At 37.3% G+C, this 15,220-nt stretch overlaps 1 protein-coding gene across 1 annotated transcript in view; it reads left to right on the top strand.

Annotated features, from left to right (window-relative positions):
* The window catches only part of LOC107593451 (angiomotin-like protein 1), a 29,219-nt gene extending 23,522 nt beyond the window's left edge, over window positions 1–5,697 (top strand). The window contains exon 7 of the mRNA XM_016283178.1: window positions 5,504–5,697. Within this exon, the coding sequence (XP_016138664.1) occupies window positions 5,504–5,665 (162 nt within the window). The 3' untranslated portion in view covers window positions 5,666–5,697. The remainder of the gene's footprint in view (window positions 1–5,503) is intronic.
* The last annotated feature ends 9,523 nt before the right edge of the window (window positions 5,698–15,220 follow it).

The raw sequence follows: 15,220 nt of genomic DNA, 5'->3' as shown, positions 1-15,220 counted from the left end.
AACTCTAACAGTAGGCTATTTAATATCTGTTGTTCTCCGGTTGTCAGTCAGAATGGCAGTTCTTGCGTGAACATAGACCTATATATACCTAAGCCAATTTATTATTCTTTTCTTTTTGTTTTAGTGTTTAAAATATTTATTTTGAAATGAATGAATTAATTACTTAAACAGACTTACTGGGTGAGCAGGGTAGGCTAAGACAGCTGTCATATCATACCCTGCCATGCCCAGCTGATGCAGTGAATAGAATTGATATCTACACAGAAGAAAGCCCTGTCAAGACTCTGCACCGGTACGAGTTGTGTCGAGCTATTCATTAGCCTGTTTGTTTGATGAAAAAAGATTAAATGTAGTTGCAATAAATGCGTTAAGAATCCATACAACTGCAGCAGCAGAGGACTATTATTCTGCTGCGTGATACTGCAGAAGAACTGATGATGGCACGGTTTGATCTTCGGCTGACCAATCAGCAGAAAGGGGCGTTTAATTCCCGCCCACGTGTAGAAATCCGATATTCAAGCTGTTTATAAATTTTTCCACCAAAGAACGAAAAACGAAAATTTAAGCTGAATCCTCGTTTTTCGTGTTTTGGAGAAAAACGAAAACACGAAAAAGGAGCCGTTTTCTAATTTTTCTGCTTTCAATATTAAATAAAAAAACGAATGATCGAATGATACACGGATTATTCTGTGTAACCCTTTGCAGTTCTTTGTTCAATTCGCACCATCAAAATGAACCAAATGAAAAGTTGGCTTCAAAATTTCATTTTCAATTTCTTTGGAGCAATTTACAAACGAATAATGGTCTCTCATTTTAATTTTCAATTTTATGAGTTTGGATTGTTGCACCCGAATCTGATTTTTGAACTAACATAAAAAATTACTCATTATTCTGATTTTCCTCTTCTCTGTTTTGCGCTCCCGGTTGGACCGTACCAGTGGGGGGAGCGGGGGTGGGGATGTGGATGTATTTACCATAGGTATTTACCCAGAGCACTGTATGGCTGTATCAGGCGAAGAGTGAACCAACTCCGGGGTAAGGCTAAAAGCAGCCAAATGTATTAAACATCATAAACCCGTCTTTTTAGACAATAACAAGACATGGGTGTCATGTAGGCTAAAAAAATGTTTAATTGGACTGAATTTGTATTTAACGTGATTACAATTTAATAAAAACGTTAGAAATTGATAATTAGCCTATATAATGTTTCCTTTCCATGGTTATTCAAACAGCGAATAAATTATATATAGAAAGTGACATTATCACTAACATTGATCCATCGCAAGTTTAAGCACTCACAAAAAAAAAAGATTGTTATAATCACTGAAGCTGTATACACTGTGGAATGAATCTCTTACTTACATTGTACATACATCTGCGCTTTGTTGTTTATTATGAGAGAATTCGCAAGAGAATTAGCTTTTAATTTAATGTATTCAGTCAGCGAACGCACACGCGCACTCAACAAAACTGATGAGTTTCAACAATGACTCATCTGAACTCCTCTGATTGGCCATTGCATTCCTCAATGGCTTCAATGGCTCAACAGAATTGTGTGTGATTGGTTAAAATGCACAACACGGTAAAAACGCCTAAAATTAAATATGGTGCACCATGAGCAAATCTTAATTTAATGCCGCAATCGACACTGTCTATTCATATTCATTTTGTTAGCAACAGACGTAATAGATTTAATTTGTTTGTGCAGGGGCATTTTTGTCTAAGTTAGTGGCATTTTTGCCTCAAGCCCCCAGGCCAGGGGAAGGATAAGCCTTCCCTAGCCTTACACATGCTCCGCCTATGCACATAATACATCAATCTAAAACGCGGCGCTCAAGTTTAAAGAAATTCAGCTTCTAAAAACAAGTCTCTAGACCTTGCGGTTTAAAAAATAAAAAATAAACTTCCTCTGACCTGTCTCGTGACCAAAACACTATCTGTGTGAACCCAGTATTCTAATAGTAGACACCAGGTTTGGTTATGGTCCGACAAATACGTGAATGGGCCACATATGTTTTTGTTGTTGTTTTTTTACTTTGTGCTACGTCATCGCCCCCTTTCGTTACCTCAGCCGCCCCCTCATCCGTGCTGCCTGACGCAGGCTCTGAGGACGCGAATATTATTGGTCATTATGTAATATCAGCATGTGGTGTATGCCATGCCTCATCTTATTCGTTTTTGTTAATAAACGTTTTGTAAGCTTGTTTGTCATTTTATCTTACTGTTTTATTGTTGTTGTGCTTTTTAATTAAAAATAACAATGAATCCATCTTTTGTTTTAGTCTTAAAAAGTGAAAGGTGCATAGATGTATGCAAAACAGACAATTATCTTTTATTGTAAAACGTGACAAGATCGCGAAATCGTCCGAAGCCCGGTGTTCTGTCGATTTGTGCTACCCTGTCAGATTTTGCTACCTCCTATTAAACAGTGGGTAGTACAATTCAACAAGGAAAAATGCTACCTGTAAAATTATGGTTTATTAACGTCTACACCTACCCCAACCCTAAACCCACCCTTGTAATGCAAATACAGTAATTATGTTATATTCCCGGTTGTGGCTGGAAGGGATACAACTATAGGAAACCAACAATAACTATTTTTTTCTACATATAAGATTGTGTTTTATTAAAGATTACACCTACCCCAACCCTAATCCTACCCTTACAGTAATGCAGATACATTAAATATTGTTGTTTAGTGTGAGAAAAAGGACGCAATACTGATGTGCGTATGCGCAGTAAACCCTGGTAGGACAATCTGACAGGTAGGATAAAATGTCAGGACACCTGTTTATAACATAGCAAAAGAGGAAAAAGAACAGGTTGAATGTTAACCACTTTCATTTTCATATAACTATAAACCATGAAAAAAGTTCATCAGCATGCACTGATTAATCCCATGTTGTAGGAAAAAAAAAACCATGCTCGTGCAACCAACTGAGAAAGGTAGTCGCAAAAAAGCGACCAGTGGGAAGAATGAGTCTGGAGCCCTGAATTGCCCAGCTTCCTCTGTCAATGATCTAGCACCTCCTCAGCACCTGCGTTCAAAATTCCCAAACACATAAAATTAAAATGAGAGACAATTATCCATTTGTAAATTGCTCCAAAAGAAATTGAAAATGAAAGTTTGAAGCCAGCTTTTCATTTGGTTAATTTTGATGGTGCGAATTGAACAAAGAACTGCAAAGGGTTACACGGACCATTGTGCATTAGTAATGAACACCTGCTGTTAACAATCACCACCATTAAAGAAAAGAGAAACACAAGAAATACATCTGACTTTAGCCACAGCCTTGGATGAAACAAGCTGAGAAAAAAAGAAACTGCACACCATAATTGCGGTCAAGGTTTGCTTTAGACAGTCTCTTGACCCTTTTGCTAATTCAAAACAATTACAATGCTTTTTCACAGCAAACGCTTGTGCATTGCTGAATCAAACATTGAAGAATCAGCTGAGCTTACACTTTTTATCTGTAGTTCATGATGAATGAACATACAGAAAGTGGTCTTTCTCTGGTTTATTGACTGATATTCAGCATTATTGAATTTAAGAGAGAGAAAAAAAACCACTAAACAAATGCCACCACGAGGTTCCATTATTAAAAGTTGCAAATTATTGATCGCGCAGGATTTTAGATATGAACACTTATCATACGATCCTCAACAGTGGTGGTGGTGGTGACAATTTTTCATATTTTGAAAATGATGATGGGAGTTTTTACTATGTAACCAGTACTATGCATGCCCAGCATGCATTGCAGCATGAAACATTTTGATGATTGTCACCATTATTGAGATTCATATGCTGGTTCTTGATGTCTGTGTGTCCAATCTGCTCTTGAGATCAATTGTTCAGGTGTGCTTCATAAATTTAATATTCATTCACTTAACATTTAGAGATTCACTTTGATTGCATACTGCTGTTTTTCAGGGTTGATTATGCAAAGCCTGATCACATTAACGAATATTAACTAGATTGATTGTAATCTGGCCAGATTGTAATGACCAACTCTCCTCACATAATAACAGTTATATTCTCCTCAAGTAGCGAGAAATCTAACATAAAAGTTACGTTTCAAGAGCCCAACTAAAACAAACACTGTTCTCCATGATGGTAGCATCATTTTAACTAATTAAACATCAACATCTGATCCTCTGTAATTCTTAATAACAGCAGGTGTTTATCACTAATGTACAATCATCATTTAATTAGTCACTTAATTATCTCATTAACGTTAACTATTTGAGGACTTGGGATATAACTTGAAGACTTGCTTGTGACTTGAAAGTCCCAACTCTGCTTTTTAATGTCAGCTTTTCTTTGGCTGCTATAAATTGCGTGTTTTTAAAGCATGTTTGTTATAGCAAACATTGCTAGTGAAGAATCTGATCAGATAAACCTTGTTATTTATTGATGATGAGTTAGTCAACATATAGCCTGATCACATCATGAGCGTTGTCTCTGAATTTGTTAGATTTTAATGTTGCTTTTTTTACCGCAGTCTTGTGAAGTCAGTCAGGGATTCACTTTATATTTAATCATTATATAGTGTCTTGGAGGCTTTTTGACACAAACGTCAAGAATCAGCACATGAATCTCAACAAAAAGCTTGTTTTGTGATGATCAGAGCTGATCTGAATATTTTGTTGATTGTCACTATTGTTGAGGTTCATGTGCAGATTCTTGAAGTTTGTGACTCTGTCAAAGGCTTATTATGATAAGCATTTCACTGTTTTTTTTTAAATATTTAATGTGTAATGTGTTTACAGTGTACTCTACTGAAATTTAAAGTTGGTCATTATGGAAAGCCAAATGATTTCCAAGGTGGTACTTGGTACAAAAAGTTTGAGAACCGCTGTGCTTTGGACATGTCTGATATCCACAGGAGTTTACATCACCTGGGACAGATTTTAGGCTGCAGTTATGAACCATTACTTGTGTGCTATCTCTGAACAGAGTTTGTGTTTTATTATACAGAATGGGCTCATGGCAATAGATCAATTGAACTTTTAATCTCCTATCTTTACAATCCAGCCACATACTGACTGAAATTTAAAGTTGGTCATTATGGAAAGCCAAATGATTTCCAAGGTGGTACTTGGTACAAAAAGTTTGAGAACCGCTGTGCTTTACCAGTAAAATGACACCTTGGACATGTCTGATATCCACAGGAGTTTACATCACCTGGGACAGATTTTAGGCTGCAGTTATGAACCATTACTTGTGTGCTATCTCTGAACAGAGTTTGTGTTTTATTATACAGAATGGGCTCATGGCAATAGATCAATTGAACTTTTAATCTCCTATCTTTACAATCCAGCCACATACTGATTGTAAGGCCACATTCGTAAGGATTATTAAATAATTATTCATTTAATTAATTAAATAGTTATTATTAATTTGTTGATGATTTGGATTAAGGAGTGACCTGATATAAAACTCCCACTAAACAGTGTCAGTCATCTCAAGTAAATCTCTCTTCTGTCTGTCTGTGTGCTGTAGTTGAGTAAAAAGCAGAAGTATGTGGAGAGGGTGGAGCGGTTGCAGCAGGCACTAGCACAACTCCAAGTCGCATGTGAGAAACGTGAGCAGCTGGAACGACGTCTGCGTACTCGCCTGGAGAGAGAACTAGAATCATTGCGAATGCAACAGGTCAGTGCTTGAAACTTCTTCATTAGAGTACCAACACTTGTAAATTTTAGGGTTTATACAACTGGAAATATTTTTGGTTTGTTTTCATTTATTTTTGTTTTATAGTTCTTGCCACAATCTATTTTCTATTTTTAATCAGATTTATAGAAAATTGTGCCTTAAATTCCCAAAGCCCCCAGTGAGCAAGTCAAAAGTGACTTGCTGACTGAAGGAGAAATCATTCTTTCATTAAATCTCTCAATATTTCAGTAGAAGATAATTAAACAACTCCACAAACAACATTACCAGCTTCATGCATTACTAACCAGTTAGACTTTATTTCTGGAGTATCTAAAACAGAAGTTCTTTATTGAGAATTAAAGGGGTCATATGATGCGATTTCAGTTTTTCCTTTCTCTTTGGAGTGTTACAAGCTCTTGGTGCATAAAGAAGATCTGTAAAGTTGCAAAGACTAAAGTCTCAAATCCAAAGAGATCTTCTTTATAAAAGCTAAGTCAACCACGCCTACCTAAAATGGCTCGTTCTAACACGCCCCCACATGTCTACATCACGATGTGGGAAGATTTGCATAACGCCGCCCAAATGTTCACGCAAAGAAAGAAGGCGTAACTTTTATTCTCGCTGTAGTATTGTTTTTGCCACCGCAGCCATGTCGTGAAGGCGCTGTGTGTTTCGTTGTGAAACCAAAATTACTTTGTTTGGCCTTCCAAAAGAGGACGATATCTGCTTCATCATGCCTGGAACTGATCCGTGCTGGTCGCTGAGGAAATACATCAACTTCGTGCTTTGGATTTCCGGATCGGCTTTCACCATGGACGAAGCGGAGTCCAGCCTGGGGTCATCACATGTGGTTGCCACAAGCCCGCCGGCCGCTCCTTCGTCGAATCCGCCGGTGGGCATGACCCATTCTCAAGCCTGACCGCAAAATTTTAAGGCACAATAAATTAAGGCTCAATTTTCTATAAATCTGATTAAAAATAGAAAATAGATTCTCTGCTCACTCAAGTCCGCCCGCCACCGCTCACTCAAGCCAGCCTCTGCTCACTCTAGACCACCGGCCGCTGCTCACTCTAGCATGCCGCTTGTTTCGTTGTGAAAGCGAAACTACTTTGTTTGGCCTTCCAATATTCATATTTCCCCATGAGCTGATTCGCTACAGAAGCAAGTCTTCAAGTCATATTCCAAGTCCTCAAAGGGTTAAAGTTAATTATATAATTAAGTGACTAATTAAATTATGATTGTGCATTAGTGATGAACACCTGCTGTTAACAATCAACATCATTGAAGAAAAGAGAAACACAAGAACTACATCTGACTTCAGCAGCAGCCTTGGATGAAATCAACCGAACCCCCCCCCCCAAAAAAAAACACACAAACACACGATGCCACTATAATTGTGGTCAAGATTTGCTTTAGTTGGGCTCTTGACCCTTATATTAATTCAAAATAATTTGCTTCTAAGTGATTGCAATGTTGTTTCGCAGCAAACATTTGCACACAATGCAATTGTTGGATCAAACCTTGAAGCTGCAGATGAGCTTAGACTTTCTGCCTATAACTTATGATGACTGAACATCATGAAGTGGTCTCCTTTTGGTTTATTGACTGATGTTCAGATATTACTGAACTGTGAAAAAATAAAAAAATCCCACTAAGCTTTTGTTGATTGTCACCATTGTTGAGATTCATATGCTGGTTCTTGATGCCTGTGTGTGTCTTAATTCTACAGAGGCTGAGAAGTGTTTTACAAATCACAATTCTGAAAACAAAATAACAAATTACAAACGCAAATCTAAGTAACATTTCAGAAAACACAATGACAAATTCAAAAACTAAGTCAGTCAGAAAACACAACGACAATTCAGACAAACCGGAAAAGGTAGGTATAGTTTGAGACAGCGCCATTGGTTTGGGATTACTCCCCGCTGCCTGGACTAGACGTATACGTATACAGGGAAGAACCAGCCGAAGAACAGCAGAGTCGTGATAGAAAGTTCGGAGATGGTATTAAAGTAGCTCAGTTTAAATGTTTTGTATGAATTGTCCTTACTATGGAATAAAAAAATACGGGGTGTTTATTTACATTTAGTTAAAAGTGACTGTAGCGCATCAGCTCCAGTGGAGCAGATGGTTAAGTGCTTGACTTTGGCATTTTGACGCGATCGACCCGGATCCGATCCCACCTTTTGCCAAACTTTTTTTTCCTCCCTTTTCAAATCTCGTATTAGCAATGGATTCTATTTACACTAAGTGAAAAAAGCAGTATTTTTAGCAATATGCTATTTACACTAAGTGCAAATACCTAGTTACACTATGTTAAAATAGCAGGATTTCTACTATCAAGTATACTACTTGTTGCAAATAGTGGCAATTATCTGCACTTCAGTATTGCAGTACATTATAAAACCATATACAATAATAACGTATTGAGTGTAAATTATAATTTTAATTATTAAATGGATGCCACCTTATTGGTACAATAAAGCCCTCCCTACACCTACCCTAACCCTACCTCATACTTTATTTTCAACTTTTTGATTATTTCCTTAATTTTTATTGAAAATAAATGCCTTTACGATGTGATAAGAGATTTGAAAAGTTTGGCAAAAGGTGGGATCGAACCCCTGATCGATCGCGTTAAAAAGCAAAAAGCACACACTTAACCTTCTGCACCACTGGAGCTGATGTGTTACAATCCCTTTTAACTAGACAATAGTTAGACAATTACTAGACACCCCGTATTTTTTATTCCAGAGTAAGGGCAATTCATACAATACATTTAAACTGAGCTACTTTAATACCATCTCCAAACTTTCTACCAGGACTCTGCTGTTCTTCAGCTGGTTCTTCCCCGTATAATAGCACTGGAGATCAAATGCTTATATGCATTTCTAAGATTTAAAATACATTCGACGTAACTATTAGAACAGCACTTTCTTTAATATGCTGTAGTTACACAGAATTGATTATGCATAACATAACTTTATATAACATTTTTTGATTGTAATTAGGTCAGCTCATGATAACTATTTCATCATATAAAAACGGCTAATAGCTACTCACTGCATAGCACTGATCTCTCTGTGTCACATCACCTCATGCATTGCAATGAAGAAAGATTTAACACATTGTCAAGGGTCAAGAGCGCAACTAAAATAAACACTGATCTCCATGATGGGGACATCATTTTAACCAATAAAACATCAACAGCTGATCCGCTGTAATTCTCAATAACAGCAGGTGTTCATCACTAATGTACAATCGTCATTTAATTAGTCACTTAATTATCTCATTAAATTTAACTCTTTGAGGACTTGTGATATGACTAATGGTTAGAGAGTCGGACTCGTAACCCAAAGGTTTTTTTGCGGGTTCGAGTCTCGTACTGGCAGGGATTGTAGGTGGGGGGAGTGAATGTACGGCTCTTGCTCCCACCTTCAATACATGACTGAGGTGCCCTTGAGCAAGGCACCGAACCCCCAACTGCTCTCCGGGCGCCGCAGCAAAAAAAAATGACTGCCCACTGCGCCGGGTGTGTGTTCATGGTGTGTGTTCACTGCTATGTGTGTGCACTTTGGATGGGATAAATGCAGAACACTAATGCCTAGTATGGGTCACCATACTTGGCCACATGTCACGTCACTTATGATTTGAAGATTTGCTTGTGACTTGAAAGTCCCAACTCTTAGAGTAGTGCTTGTTGTTTGTCATTTCTCCGATCACAAATGCAGACATGGTTTTATGTTTACGCAGCGCGATGCAATGCAATGCGTAAAAATACAGTATAAGTCATTATAATCCATAATTATGTCCCCACTGGATGCAACAAATGCCACGTTTATAATGGGTTTGAATGTTTTTGTCTCATTGCTCCGGCCGGGACAAGGCATCACAATATGGTAAGGGGCGTAACATTTCCATCATACGCTTGAGGTATTCGGCCAATCACAACGCACTGGATAGCTGGCCAAAGATAGCTAAACTCTGCAGGACACGGCCCTCCAGGGCCGAGTTTGGGCACCCCTGATATAAAACTCATGGCTCCTAGCATCAGAGGTGGAAAGTCCAGGGGTCGGAAAGTAAAAGTCCTGCCATATGTTTATTCCACCCATGAACTCAGCCAACTGATTTCACCAGAGGTGGGACCAAGTCATTCCTTTCAAGTCACAAGCAAGTCTCAAGTCAAATCCCAAGTCCTCAAAGAGTTAAAATTAATGAGATAATTAAGCGACTAATTAAATGATGATTGTGCATTAGTGATGAACATCTGCTGTTAACAAGCAGCAGAAATAAAATACATTAAATCTCTCAAGATCTCAGCAGAAGATGATTAATCATCTCCACAAACAGCATCACCAGCTTCATGCATTACTAACCAGTTAGACTTTATTTGTCATGCGTTTAAAAATGTCTTTATAAGAATTACCAGAGGTTTAGATTTTATTGAAAATAATCAAATTTGAAGTCACCGTTGTGAAGATAAGCATTTGCTTTAGTTGGCCTCTTGACCCTTGACATTAGTAATATGTAGTTTGAATCTCTTAACAGACTCAGGTAACGGAGCATTTGTGCAATGTAGTACCAGCATATGTGATTAACAATGTGCATCTTCTTACAGTCATGACAAAAATTGAAACAGTCATGAAATTTTAAAAACAGTCGTTTCCAAGTCTGGAAAAATTTTGGAAAAGTCATGGATTTCTTCCCTTAAATCTCTGTATAATAGAATTATGTTTAATCTGTTTGAGTTTATAATGAGGGAAATTCCTGCAAACATATTCAATAGAGCATGTAGGTGCACCAATCATAACTCATCCATGGCTCCCAGCATGCATTGCATCATGAAAAAATTATGCAGCTGCATTGTCTTAGTATTTTCTTTTATTCTTACTATTTGCTTTTATTTTTGGCATTTATTGATAGGATACTAGTGATACAGGAAGCGAAGTGGGGATGGGAATGGTCCGTGAGCCGGGACTCGAACACGGGACACCCAAAGTACAATGGCGCTACATGTCAATGCGCTGCCCACGAGGCTATCGGTGACAACTTTTTAATGTTATTTCTATTGTGACTTCTTACAGCCTTTGTTTGTGACGTTCAAAAATCATATCAAAATGATCAGAATATTTCATCACCATTGCTGAGATTCACATGCTGATTCTTCATGTCTATGAGTGCCAAATTTCAAACCTCTTTGATAGTCATAATTCTCAAAGTGGTGTGTAAAGTTCTCACATTGTCATTTCATATCATAGAATAGCAATAACACAGATAATATAACGCTACAGATTAAGATAACCTGCAATCTCACATTCATTAAATGAATTTATCATAAGTTCTCTGCTATCACAAATGTACTTTATAATCTTTATTGTAACAGTCAAAAAGAATCTTATATTTATAGAAGTTGAGGGTCAAGAGGCAACTAAAGCAAACACTATTCACTAAAACGGTAAATTGAAAAGAACAAAAAAACATCTAACCTTAATTCTCAATAAAGAACTTCCATTTTAGATCCTCCAGAAATAAAGCCTAACTGGTTAGTAATGCATGAAGCTGGTGATGCTGTTTGTGGAATTGTTTATTCATCTTCTACTGAAATCTTGAGAGATTTAATGTATTATTATTAAAGCTTGGCCTTTTGTACATAAATTATCCACCCGCCAACCGCCCGCACCTGTATTTTCAAAATTATAAGCTATATTGTTAGTAGCCTGGATAACCCACAGTCATTATGATACAACATATCGCCCTCTACTGGATGTAAAATGCTCTGCAGTACATTTTGTCATTTTAGAATATTAAAGGGGTCATATGATGCTTTTTTAAAGATCATTATTTTGTGTATTTGTCCTATATAGGTCCTATATGCCCCACCTCTCTCAAATGCTTAGTTCTCTACAAAGTCCCTCCTTCCGACAAGCACAGTCTGCTCTGATTGGCCAACTGACCCAGTGCATTGTGATTGGCCGAACACCGCAAGCACTCGTCAGAAATGTAACGCCCCTTACCATAATCGCGAGCTTCATCTTACAAAATAAATGTGAAGACAGAGCCCGAAAGGGGAATAGAATCGCATGACAGACAGAGGGATGAAGCTGGTATGTGTTTGCAGTACACAAGCCACGGTTAAGACAGCTGACTCCACTGTGATGTGACCCTGTCTCTCTCTCTCTCTCTCACACACACAACGCGCAAAACTCCACATTTGAACAGTCAATAGCAAATACTAAAACTAATAACAAAACAGTAGCTGATTCAGAAGCGCCAGATTGTCATAGCAAAGTCAGAATTACCTCCTCTCCTAGGTTCAAGTATTTGCTATTGACTGTTCAAATGCGGAGTTTTGCGCATCGTGTGTGTGAGCGAGAGAGAGAGAGACAGAGAGAGAGAGAGAGAGAGAGGGTCACATCACAGTGGAGTCAGCTGTCTTAACCGTGGCTTGTGTACTGCAAACACATACCAGCTTAATCCCTGTGTCTGTCACTCGACTTTGTTCCCCTTTCGGGCGCTGTCTTTACATTTATTTTGAAAGATGAAAGGGGCGTTACATTTCCGAAGAGTGCTTGCGGTTTTCGGCCAATCACAATGCACTGGGTCAGCTGGCCAATCAGAGCAGACTGTAGAAAACGAAGAGTTTGAGAGAGGCGGGGCATAGAGGACCTACAATAATGTACAGTATTTGAAAAATTATGTGTTTTTTGAACATTAAAGCATGTCAACATATTCTGTTACACCAAATACACCAAATAATGATCTTTAAAAAAGCATCATATGACCCGTTTAAGACTTTAGTCTTTGGATCTTATCTATGCACAATCAGCTTGTAACACTCCAAAGAGAAAGGAAAACTTGAAATCGCATCATATGACCCCTTTAAGATATAACACAGGTTGTGTTGTTTTTAACACATCCGTTTTAAAAGAGTGTGTGTCGTGGCCGCTTGTCAAGCATGAAAAACAAGTTTTATTTGAATTCCGAATATATTATCATATCCCTACAGCATGCAAAAAGCGCTCCCTTTACATTTATTAAAAACTGTCACTTATTCACTCGTTCCGTTTTAACCAATGAATGTGACCACACAATGGTTAGACATCGGTCCAGAGAGGGGGCACAGGGATGTCCGTGGGGGGGTGCCTCTACCTTAGCATCTTAATAGAGATACTAAAGGTGCTTGACCACGTTGCATTTTTGACACTGTGGAAGTGAAGCTGAGGCTGTTTTTGTGAGTTTGATACAGACATTTGATTAATTTCTCTATTGTTCCTCACATTTAAAATATTAAAAATGATTTACAAAATTAAATTTATATATATTATATATATTTTTAATCCTGCACAAAGTGACAGATTTATTGTATGTTTATTTGTTTATTTTCAGAGATACAACTATAATCCAGCATTCTCGCAGTGGCAGTTACAACGAAAGCTCACTGTGGCTGCATGAGGATGATAACAGAATCCAGAGCAGTCTTCACTGTCAGGAAATGGAACAAAGGTGAATGCTAATAAACATATGCTCATATAAATACACAGTATGTGTACATATAAACAGTATTGTCAATGTGATTGTTTGTAGAAATTCTTAGATATATTAATATATTTATCTAAAATTCTAATTCTTGATTAAACAACAAAATAGACATTATTCAAATCATTGAAAGAAAAAAAAATTGTCTTTGTAATTGATGACAGGTCTTCCAGTTACAGATGCTTTGGTTCTTTTTATCTTTTTTTTTTTTATCAGTATGTTTGTTTGTTAGTTGGTTGGTTTATCTTTACAATTACTTATTAAGTTACCTATATTAAGTCACAAATTTAGGTTCTTTGACTGATTAAAAAAAAGCGTCTGACTCATAACTATGCTTGTAACATTAATTTTATGATTTAAGAAGTGCTTCTATTGTCTCACTTCAATGATGTAACAAGTTACATCATTGAACAACAGCAGAGCATACAGCTCTCTATAGGTGCATGGACCTATCTGCACACTAGGGGGAAAGGATTGACTAAAAATTTAAGGGGTCATGACATGAGAAATCAAGTTTTCTTTGAGCTTTTGACATATAAAAGGTCTTTGTACCATTAAAACATCCTGTAAGTTACATAGCTTGAATAGTCCTTCTCATTATAAAAATGCGTTTATTTAAAGGTGCACTAAGCAATTTTTTAAAAACGCTTTTGACCACAGTGTTGGACCGAGTCCCAAAACACACGTAGCCAATCAGCAGTAAGGGGCTTGTCTTGTAATGATAGACGAGAGCGCTCCATTTGATTTCACAGGACAGATATTAGCAGATTGACTATAGATAGAGAGAATTGGAAGATACGTGTGGGGTGGACATATCAAAATAGGGGCGATGTCCTGTTGGGGTATGGGCGTGTTTGTTTTGGTGCTTTCAAATATCAACATCATTTGGCAAAAATCGCTTAGTGCACCTTTAACCAAGCTCCAAAAACAAAACAGATATTTTCCCCTACAATTTTAATGATACCAATACCAATACTGATTATTTCTTAAATGTGTATGTGGTTTTTCAAAATATTATTAATTTTAGAAAGAAAAAATCCACTTAAAGGCAAATCCCATCCACATGACATACTGGCCATTAATAACAAAATTACTACAAAAGCAAATATGAGAACAATTAAATAAAAATGTTTGTACCAATTGGTGCAAATTAATACCATATTTTAGAGAAATATTGTGATTAAAGGGTTACTCCATCAATCACAACAAATGGCCAAGCAAAGCGCACGACACTGACAAGGTACGCGATACAGGACGAGACCAAATGCGATTTCAGCACGTCTCCCCACAGAGATGTATATCAGAAATTTTGTCGACATGGGGGTAAGTAATTAATGACAAAATTTTCATTTTGGGGTGGAGTATCCCTTTAAATATACATCTCTGTGTGGAGGCGTGCTGAAATCGCGTTTGGTCTCGTACTGTATCGCGTACCTTGTCAGCATGTGCAGGGCACAGTTCTACTCAGGGATTCAAATCACCATGAAATCAAAATGAACTTTTCTTATTTTTTGTTGGAACCTCCCGTGCTTATTGTGAATGATTTATCCATTCACATCATAATGTAAAAAATTCTTTAACAAACATTCAAAAACATTAGCGTGCTATGACATCTCTGTGAATGGCCAGATGATTTTCAATCCTTCCCCTCCATGAAACCTGTCGCTCATATAAAACAATTGTCCATTTAGTTTTCCACTTTCTATTCACGGTCATGGACAAAATCAAGTTCTGGCTTACTTTTTTCCTCAATCAAAGAGCCAATAGCCATACATAACAATAGGGAAGAAAAGTTGGTTGCATTTTCCTTCATGCCAGCTTTTAATTGAAATTTAATTTCGCCTTGCAAATGAGATCCTGTGATCCTTTACCATAATGACTGGTACTGCCAAATTTCTGACAATTTCTTGGGATCCGTCAAGTAGCAGGGTAACTTAATTGAATTATTAACAATGGCTTCTTTTTGTAGAATCTCTGTGTTTTTGTGGCCTATTTATTCACTGGGCAAAGTAAAATATAATGTAACAGTGG

This window comes from Sinocyclocheilus grahami, unplaced genomic scaffold (assembly GCF_001515645.1).
Source record: "Sinocyclocheilus grahami isolate Dianchi unplaced genomic scaffold, SAMN03320097.WGS_v1.1 scaffold171.1, whole genome shotgun sequence".
Lineage (NCBI taxonomy): Eukaryota > Metazoa > Chordata > Actinopteri > Cypriniformes > Cyprinidae > Sinocyclocheilus > Sinocyclocheilus grahami.
This window is presented reverse-complemented; position numbering and strand designations above follow the sequence as displayed.